At 35.6% G+C, this 11009-nt stretch overlaps 1 protein-coding gene across 1 annotated transcript in view; it reads right to left on the reverse strand.

The window, feature by feature from the left end:
• Positions 1-8653, reverse strand: part of Polr1B (RNA polymerase I subunit Rpl135) — a 15263-nt gene extending 6610 nt beyond the window's left edge. The window contains exons 1-6 of the mRNA XM_022834280.2: positions 8523-8653; positions 6360-6613; positions 6115-6203; positions 2651-2890; positions 1947-2120; positions 606-738 (exon numbers count right to left, since the gene is read on the reverse strand). Coding sequence (XP_022690015.1) covers positions 606-738; positions 1947-2120; positions 2651-2890; positions 6115-6203; positions 6360-6591 — 868 coding nt within the window. The 5' untranslated portion in view covers positions 6592-6613; positions 8523-8653. The remainder of the gene's footprint in view (positions 1-605; positions 739-1946; positions 2121-2650; positions 2891-6114; positions 6204-6359; positions 6614-8522) is intronic.
• Positions 8654-11009: the final 2356 nt, after the last annotated feature.

Consider the following 11009-nt stretch of genomic DNA (forward strand, 5'->3'; position numbering starts at 1 on the left):
TGCAATTATGTAATGATAGATACATACAATTTTATGAGAAGCCGACGGGTAAATCCTTTAGGGATATCCTTTTTGATTCAGGGACTAAACCGCTGACAAGCGATTTTCAAAGAATTGTTTTCTTAAATTCGTCATTTATTCATTCCTAGTTATTGTAAGTAAATCAGCTTAGGTAGCCGTGCAATAGAAGGAGTTTCGCTAAAAAATTGCCGCTAGATAATCTTTTCTTTGAAACTACCGCTATTTTCTTCATCAACATCCCGGGATAACTGACGTGCATTTTTGAGCTGCATTTGATGAATTTTTGAGCCATTCAATACACATATGGGATCATACTATGTCTTATTTGTAGTTCTCTATATATATTTTACATTAAACAAGTTTTCAAACAATCGTTCAGTTTTTTTAATCTACTTTCTCGACAGTGGGAACTTTCCAACCGTTAAGTAAGACACATAGGAGAATGTTTAAAAAAATCTAAATAATTTAACGTCTCCTTGAAGACCTGTCAGGAGAAAAGGGGCACTTTATGTCGAGCATACGAGGGTGTTCTTACTTTAAGACTCAGATTTAAATTCCCCCTAGTGACTTCCTTGGATATAAACCTTTATAGAATGAGTCGTTCTCACACCCTTGAGTAAGGGTCCGATAAATATCGTAGTCGCTTTTGTTAACGAGCGCCTTCAATAGCAAAACAGCTGGCACAAAGTACACTTCTTTTCGATACGTGATCATGACCTAAAAAGAAAAAATAATTTAATTAGTTTAACGTTAAAATAACTATTATGGTAGTAATAATGGTTTTTTACATTATTGAGCGCATTGCTTAATTGTTTGCCATGACTGAAGGGATAACATAGTGAAATATATTAGTATAGCAAAGTGGATATGTTTGGGAATATGTAAATAGAAAATTTCTTTGTTTTTACTAAATTTGTGACTACTATAGGCGATTCGATTTTGTAAACGACTTGCTTTCATAGTTTTGCTGTATGCGATTTTGATCGATATATTTCCATTCGGTTACAACTCACAACAAATCAAACGCTCAGAGTGAGATTCACCTGATAGAGTCATTATTTACTATATTCGATATCCTTGAGTATCCCAAGTAAGCATGATTATAAGTTAAGGCTGCAAAAGTTTTAGTGTCTCATTATACAACTGAGTACATGTGTATCATGCAGTGTCGGATGTTCCTTAGATGTTATATCTTGAAAAGCGAATCTTTTTACCTAAGGGTTTTCTGACACGCTAAATTTGAACTAAAACTAGATTTACGCTTTCTTGAAATCCGTTGTGCTTATGAAAGATGATTTAATTATGTGCATATAAGCAGTCCACGCTGGTACCTTTTATCTTCAGCAATACGCGGTATTGAGTTTTAAGGTACAGTGGCACATTACTACTGCACCTTCAGCGAGTGAACGTTTAGCATGGAGTGAAAATAACTGCAGCTTATACTTGTCGAGTGTTTTCAAATTCCTACTATAAATCTGTTCTTTTTCAGAAGAAAATGGTAATTATGATGTTTATGTCAAAATGTGAGACAAAATCCTCATGACAAAGTCGTACGTTATAAGCGATCAAAAGGTAAAGACTAAATTTAAGAAATTTAATCAAACCAATGAAATTATACATGAAATGATACACAGCCCCCTTACTTCAAATAAATTTAAAATAAAATGGGTCACTCAACAGGTAGACAATAATGTTCAGTAAAAAAGAAAAAGCCATGACTTTTGATAGCAAATATCATTAATTACATATTCACACATTTTATTTTCAAAATGAATTATCATTTTTGTGATAATTTTTATGTGATTATGATAATTTTTTATGATTATAGGACAACGGAAATAAATGTAGTTCTCTAATGCACATGGATATGCGGCTTCATGAATTACACCAAGCAAGATAACGTTCAGGCTAGTATAAGATATTACCTGCACTGTCCCGTTGGTAAGATAATGGAGAACCATGTTTTGGGCACTTTGATCTCGGCGGCAACTACGTAACGATACCCCAAACTCTGAAAACATTGAACCACGATTTTTCCAGCCGTTTCTTGCCATCGCTATAGGGTAGTTTCGTCGTTGCATAATGAGCAGCCGGATAACCTAATGAACATACAAAGATCGTCACAATATTACGCAGCGTACACTTCTATTGATGCATATCAACAGTTTTAGCTAAGCCTTATTCCTCTTGTGCTATGACTAGAATTTCTTAAGGGCCTAACTAAAATATTGGGTAAAGTCAATGCTACCTGACTGTAGCTATATGTGTTCCCTCCTATGGTTTCCGTTACATATAGGATATTTTATCTCTAGCCAGCCGACTGACTTCCATTAAAACATACATAATCAAGCACAGATATTTTTATACGACTTCTTACAAATCAGAATCACCAAACGTTTGAGGAGCATAGTTACCTATATGAAGTTACCTACCTGATTATATAGTTCGCTGTACTGTAATCTAGTAACTGGTACTTTTCAGGATGGTTCTAATTTGTAAAGAATACATGATACTACTTTTTTAGCTCTCATATAATATTCTTGGGTTCAGTTGGCCTGTTATATCCTGCTTGCCTATAAGTATAAAGGTAAAAATAACATAAGAGTTCTAGCAGTTTCATGTGCCTTACCTTTTCATTTCCATTGACGACGAAATAGCCACCGAATTCTTCCATCTCTTCTCCGCGTTCGACTAACTGCTCTGGATCTAGACCGTAAAGATTGCACTTCAGTGATTTCACCATGATCGGTATCTCGCCACAAGTTCTTTTGATCGGCTCTTGCTTGATTCCATTCATCCACCAGTCGAGTGTCAAATCTAACTTCCCCCGGTATGATATGCGGCGTATACGACATTCTTTTGGGTAGACCTTCCCAGAACGATCACCCGGAGTGTCAGAGTAATTGAAATTGCAATAATAACAATTCCATATTAATTGCAATCTCAATATCCTTCTTACAGTACGATAGGTCGTTTGAACAACAACAACAATAATATGTCTCTCTAAATGCGATTTTCGAAAAACTTATTGAAAGTTGAATTAAGTAAGACCGTTTTTTCTACGTGGATTCACATATTTCGCGTAGTATGGGTCAAGTCCACGTTTATGTCATTTCCTTAAAGATAAGTGAAACTTTTGAAAAAACTCTATATTTTACAATTATTATAAAAGCACAAATGCTACACAGTCCCATAAAAATCATCTTGCTTATGGTCGAGAGGCGTTATCGGAAGGACGCCTCAGATCGGGAACGATCCAAAAATGGTTCTGTCGCTTTCGTTATAGAAATTTCAATGTGAAGGGTGCTTTTCGAAGTGGACGGCGAGTTATTGTTGCACACGGCCAACACTTGATATCATTAACTGATGTAGCCATGATATAGCCAGAGAACTAAACAGCCACCACCAGACAATTTTCAGCCATATGAAGTAATCCGACTACAAAAAAAAGCTCGATGTTTGGGTTCCACGCAGTCTGACGCGAAATAATATACTCAATCGTATTTCTGTCCGCAAAGCTCTACAGAAACGCAGTGAAATCGAGTTATTTCTAAACATCACATTTGTGGTAAAGCTCAATCTGGTACCAAAGAAGATGATGCTGTATGATTATTAGAACTGGAAAATAATCATTATATTATAATACAAGTTATTGCTCCCCGGCAAAACAGTTGATTCGAATATCTATTGTCAACATTTAACAATATTATAATAAGTCGAAACTAGTGAACAGGAAAGGCGTAGTCTTTTTTAACACGATAATGCCAGACCAGGTGTATATTTAGCTACTTAGTAAACATTAAGGGTACTCGTATGGACAATTTAGATGAATTGCTGTATAGCTTGGATCTTGCACCAACAGGTTATCATCTGTTGCGGTCTCTGCCGAACTTCTCTGATGGTGTTAATTAATTTCATGAGGGGATACAAGAATCACTTGTCAAAATTTTTCGTCTAAGCACCGCTCAAGTTCTACAGTAATGGAATTGCGGTGTTTCCAGAAAATGGCAAAAGGTTATCGATTAAGATAGCGCGTATATAGTTGAATATTTTACTTTCAAGTATAAAGATATTTGCTTTAATTAATAATTAATAATAAAAATTGATTAATTATGTATTTGCCGTCACTCCATGACCTGATCCCATTTATCAACCAATTTAGTTATTCCTTCGTGATATACATTTTTAGGTCTGCTGTTAAAGAGCTCGTCCAGTCAGTTTTTGCAAGTCTCTTCACTGTCAAATTAATTATCAGGAATTTCATAGCGATCAGAAAAGGTGGTAACCCATCGGCGCGGGCATTGGAAGATAAGGTAAATGCAAAGAACCTTTATTCAAGTCATGTGTAGCGTGGCATTGTGGTTGGAAAGAATAACTTTGTATTGCTTACCGAGTCATGCATCACTGAACCGAAATATCAAACAGTCAACACCACTGGATAATTTGGTTCGCCCGAAACCACTGGAGTATAGACAGTTCTTGTCTACCGTCTTACTTTTTCACGTGTTTCTTAGTGAATAAAACTCTTCTGGCCCTAGGAAACCCTAAGTGTGGTCTTCTTCAGATAGAGATCTAGTTTAACTTTAAGCTTAGGGGTACTTTCCGAAGATATCCAATAATTTCACTACTATATGCCGGCGAAGAGATAACTTCTTTTCAACTGTAACGATTTTTACGGAATGGATCTTTATGGAAGCATGTCTGTCGAGGCTATACGGTGACTCATGTCGTGCAATACTGGGCCGACGAAAACCTCTGTTTTCTTGAACGTTCTATTTAGTCTCAGTTGGAGCACACAGGCTTCTATTTTCTAACCAAGATACACATATGGTTCTAATAGGACAAATATCGCAGCCCCTTTTTAGCATCAGGAAGAGCAAAATAGGATAGGCGTAAAAATGCATTCATTTCCCAGCTAACATCCATCACTGAAGTGTGAACTCGAGATACAATTCTACGCATTGTACAGTATTTTAATCGGAGTATAAAGTAAGCCAGCAGTGAGATGGAAAAGGAAACAGAGAATGTAGAAAGAAAAGTCATCATTATTATATGTCAGCCTAATAATATATGGCACATAAATATGGTAAGTCAGGAATTTGAGTACGCGTTTTTAGTTTGGAAATCGTCGAAAAAAGAGGGCGCCCGGGTCGGTGGTGTTAAAAACAGTTTTTAAATATATTATAGACGTTCACGCCTAACTAAACAGGCGTTTAATTAAACAACTTGTACCTGTATTAATATTAAGAATGGGATCCTACCTTCATGGCGGCAAAAGGTTATACATACAAGAAAAAGGTAAAATGTGATCCACTGGATATTTTAAATAAAATATAGTTTAGAGGCCGTAGCTTCGTAAATGCTCAATAGACTAACATATTGAACTCTCGGGAGCTAATTTAGTGTGTAACAGAGCTCATTTATATGTTCAACATTTGGGCGGACTTATAGGAATTTAACGTGCATTCACACTTAGTGAACTTAATGGTTAATCCGTACTGTTATTTTATAACAGTACGGGTTTATTTCATAAATAATTATACAATAATGTTTATGTGTAGAATTCGAGTCATTAAAAGACGCTCAAGAAAGTGGCACACGGAAAAGGAATTAGCAAATTCTACACAACACAACAACGGACATTGGAAGTTTGTTCTGAGTAACGAGAGGAATGACTATAGTTAAAATTCTGATGGCTCTTTCTCCTGTTTGATATTTTTAGAATCAAAGTCGAGTATCTGAAAGCCACGCTTACTAAGTGATATCAGTAACAGTTAAATTTTATTTGAGGCGGTTGAACTCAGATAGGGAGTATGGATCGGCTATTGTAAAATCTATTGGAAAATCTTGAAGGCTTGGATCACACAAATGTTTAGTCTCCACGAATTCACCGGGAGCTTACCAAACATAACTTTGCAACCGATTGAAGTAAGGATCTAATTTTTCGTACACATAAGCAATATGCACCGAGATCGGTGCAGTCAAAGCTTACAAAATCTTTTGAGCACACGATGTTGGCTACTGCAACTAGAATTTAGAAAAAAATACATCTTCAGTATCAGTGATGAATAAGTCACGAGTTTTAAGTGTTACCTGTAGTATCCGACAGTTGCCAGCGAGACGACTAACAGCGGGATGGTAAACTTCAGCCTTCGATATAATCATCTTTACCCGAGATTTTCCTAAAGAACGCCGAAGATCACTGTTAAAAACTAGACAAAATAATATGTTCTAGCAACACTTTTAATTACATATTACTCTAACTAATGAATTATTATTCTGATTAACTATTACCGGTCGGGAAAGCATACAGAGCGGGTAGAAGGAACAGAACAAACCTATCATAAACTCCAAAGGATTGATTTCATTTAGTGCAAGCTGTAAACCTTCTTCCATTGCCCAATTAAAGCTTTCGATGTGCGCCTTTGCGATTTCTTGTAGAGAGGCATGTTGTTGTTTTGGCAAACGGCCGTAGAAAGAATTTTGTATGTTCTTGAGGGACGGTTGAGATGGAAAATCTTCAATTTGTGCACGTGTGCAGCCAGGGTGTTCTGCCAGTAGAGCTGGCATTTTGATGAATAACTGTAAATACCTAGAAGATAGAGTTAAAGCATTTTGTAATTCCTTTTTAATTATTACATGAAGTGCCCTAATAATAGTTTAACATTCTATTTCGAATTTGACATACTTTCGCTTGTCCTTGAATTGGTTGTATCACTAATGTAAAATGCATTTAAAGATGAACTAACAATTCATATGTAAGTTGTTTAGGCATAACTAATACCAGCATCGTATTATTATGGCGCCAATTAGTTTTTTGCCAATACGTTTATCAAAGATAGACCTATAACATCTCGGCAAAATTTTTGGGATAAACTATTATTTTATTCTTGATTAAAGTATACGGGGTACCCAACCATATCACTTGTGTACTTTCCGCGAAGTATACGTAAAGTGCTTTTTCTTGCCTACAGACTATCAGCACAAATGTTTTTCACACAAGTTTTTGTCACTCTGAGGGTAATGCCTTGTGCGGAATTTGCAACGTGTTACGCGATAAAACAGGTGCTAACTCACTGTGAAGGTAGTATTTTAACTAGAGCTGTTCTCTTAATTAAAAAATCTTTCGTTGGAGAAATAATTCCAATATTCATTGCCTGAAGGCGGCTTTTTTTATCTGAACGTTAGCCCAGAACAAACTTTTAGACCTCAGACTCTATTCGCAGTAATAACATTTATACCACTTTTACTGAGTGTCGGTGTGGAAGACGATAACTTAGTGGTAGCTCCACTAACTTATTAACCAAAAGCAACAAAGCTACCAAATTCCTAACTGCTTGAAAAATAAATATGAAAAGTAGAGCACTGACTACTAGAACTAAGAGTCGAGAAATCCTATAGAACATCCCTGGATGGCCCACTCCACCGCTGTCAAAGCTCAGTCGTTCTTTTAGTGCATTTAAGGGCGACACGCCAAGGATTGTGGTTTTTCACGAACACATGGTCACCACGACCATATGAATCTACTGCAACATTAAAAGAAAACAATAACAAAAATATTTCAAATGATCATATATATACGTCACAGTCTCCTCAAACAAGTGCAAAAGTAAGCTCATAAACAGCTTCGAGATGTCCGAAATAGTCTGTAGAATCAGTTGATTCCCACCGAAAGGATGTATGTGAGCTTTATTTCAAGCACCAAGTCGCAGCACGAAATTAGTTTTCCTAAAACAGAAATTACTTTTCTGTCACTAAATTAGTTTTCCTAAAACAGAAATTACTTTTCTGTCACTATCAAACATTTGCGTCGAAGTTCGGTATTGCCGAGTTCAGAGGTGTTCTATTTATCGAATAGTGGCAAAAAATAGTGTCAGTGTGTTTCGACCATCTAAAACAAAGCGATGTATGTTCAAAAGGATATGAGGCAAACGTTTTTCTAATTTCAACGCTCTAAGGTCTAACTGTGAAAAATTTTTTTCTATGAAACAAAGATTGTTTAATCAATACCTAAAGACTAAGTATTGGCTTTTAATTTTAAAACGCACTGTAGGTATATAATACTGATGATATCTGAGGCGTTGCCTCTGTTTCATAATGACGTGAAAGAATTTCTTTTACAAGAAATCCTTTGATAACTGAGAAATGTAGATAAAATTATAATGCCTTATATATACAGGCAATAAAATTTGAATAAAAGGTAATAAATAACTCTACAGATGAAATAACCGTTCGATATGACGGAAGCAACGAATTGCTTTTAAATGTTGACCGCCATATCAACTTTAATCCTCTATAGAAAATTGCCGCCACTTCTTATAAATAAATATATAAGCACCTAACATGTGCACAGTTCTAGAAAAAATTGGTATTTAAGAAAGTAAAAACATATCAACGACTAACGAAGACAAGCACAGTGAGTAATCAAGGTATATTTATGTATTACAAAAAAACAAAGAAATTATGTGTTCTTTGCTCGTTGAATCGTGTTTTTAACACACCTTATTTGCTGCACAACGAACGGTCGACGTAAAAGAACTGTTAAATATGTTTGCGATTACCGCCTTGCTCAAAACGCCACTAAAGAACAAGCATATCCTGAGCGCAGCGTACAGCACGCGCTATCGGCGGACAACAGTATCGGTGCTAAAATGAATGAATGCATCACACAGAGTTTAGCTCGAAACAAGCGCCACCTATGTGACAATGGGCAGCTCCTTGTGTGTTCGTGGTATTCATCACCATCTGAAAATCATCCTGACATTTCTCAACTTAAATATACTAAAGTATTGAAGCTCAAAATAATTTTATAGCTCAGGAAAAGTAAATATACGGATATGCTTCTAAGACCCCCTTACCCTGAGAGCTATAATTTAATTAAAGACAAAGTATAACATTTTTTTTTTTGGTTTATGCCTATTAAACCACTTACTGCAGTCTGTAAAAAGTATCATGTTTTGAAAAAGAAAAATCGAAACGATAGTGTAATAGTCCATTATTGAAGTACATGTAAAGTTTCTTCAAGATCGCATCGTGTAAAATTATGCGCAAAGGTAATGAATTAGGTCGTGGGCATTCATGCTATTCTAGTATTCGTTTATATATAAAGAAGATATATAATATATAAAGAAGATATATAAAAGTAGATTTAAGTCTACTTTTGGAATTAAATACGGTACGCAGCCATGGGATGCCATAAATACGAAGATTCAGCCAGAAAAATAGCATGATGAACCCAAGTAGTGAATATGAACGTATTAAAAGCAAGTTCAGTGCATAGAGAATAATCTCAAATACGATTGCAAGAGCTGCTTTTGGATAAAAACAAAGAGAAGTAGCTTCTTTTGTTCGAAATTTTGTTAGTAGCTTAATATATGTTAAACGTCATACAGTTCTGTCTACAGTCTGTAATGATAGCTCTTACCATATACGGACCCCTTCGTACTGGGTTGTTGTTGGTATGCTAGAAGATGCCGCCTTCTAAACATCGTTTTGGCAAGAGAAAGTAGTGTCTGTAGTTCCATTTGCATTTAATGTTAATGATAGTCAAAGATCATTTTCATTGGTTTTACATGAATGTTTTGCTTTTGTATTTATTGGCTATTGTAGTGCTGAATCAAAAAAACCATCGTTAAGTCAGTGCACTTAGCGAATCCATTATTTACTTTTGATTCATGAACGTAAGGTATATATAACGAGGAAAAAGAGAGAGAGAGGGAGGCCATACACAACGAGATACAAGACATACTAGTAATAATAGAGGGGACTAATAGTGACTGCAGATCGTAGCAACCTTTGCTCAAGTGAAAATCTATGGAGCGCATATTTCTTCGCCACATTGCCTTGGACAAGTAAGATTTGTAATATCGGAAATGAGGACTTATTGCTAGTTGTTACGCTCTTCAGCCGTCCAATTCTGGTCGCTTGAAATAACTGATGTTGGTTTTAGTTATCTTTTTTTTTTAATTTAATTATATAATAATAATTCCACTGGTTTGTAATTTATTGACACTAACACTTTCGTTATCGGATCTTTCCTTATACATCTATGTACTCCAAATCTCTACCTACACACATGTCACAAATATTTAGCACATCTTTTAGCCAATGCACCACTATTCATAACAAAATTCAAAGAGGGATTTAGGTGTCTAGCCACTTAATTATGTGATGAGTGCCTTCGGAGGTAAGCAACAAGATAGCTGTAGATGGAGATTTTGCCCTCCATGAAATTAATCCAATAACAAACAGCTCCCTGAAGAACCCTAAACCGCATGAAGAAACTTGAAATCCCTGTGATGTCGCTCGTTTTTCGATTCATAAATTTCATCATGTCGCATTTTATATTACCACCCTTTGGCATTTCTTAGTCATCTCGTGTTTGTTGACGATGGGAAGCTTACCGCGTAAGATAACCTGCAATAAGCTGCCCTGAAGTCCTGTCCACCAACAGTCTCGTAAACTAAACTACTACCTTATCTTCTCTATAAATTTATTAATGAATACCTTAAGAAAATCAATGGTAAAGAAATATGAGATAGTTAAAGTTTTTTGATGATTTTTTAAAATTTGTTTTGCTGATGTTTATGAAACAGCCCAATGTCTTGCAAAGATTTTGGGACATAAATATTATTAAACCCCAATATCTACTAACAATTTTAGCATATACCACGAACGTGCAGGAATTCAATCCCTCGAATCCCTTCTAAACAATGTAGTTTATTTGCAGTTTTCAAAACTCAAGTAATTTTGATAATGCAAGCGCATGTACAACACCTACGAACTTGGTGCGCGTCTTCTATTTATATTTTCTTGCCATGGGCCGCAGTAGCACTAAAAGTGGCTGACTATTTCTTACGACTGAGCGAAATTGAACCTAAATAAAACTCAGATGCTAAACAATATCGATTTCCCAATTTATAAGTATCTAATTATGTTCCAATAGATTATAGATAAAATTATCAATTGGTACTAGTAACAAAATCAAC

The sequence above is a fragment of the Varroa jacobsoni genome, unplaced genomic scaffold (genome assembly GCF_002532875.2).
Source record: "Varroa jacobsoni isolate VJ856 unplaced genomic scaffold, vjacob_1.0 scaffold_58, whole genome shotgun sequence".
Taxonomy (NCBI): Eukaryota; Metazoa; Arthropoda; class Arachnida; order Mesostigmata; family Varroidae; genus Varroa; species Varroa jacobsoni.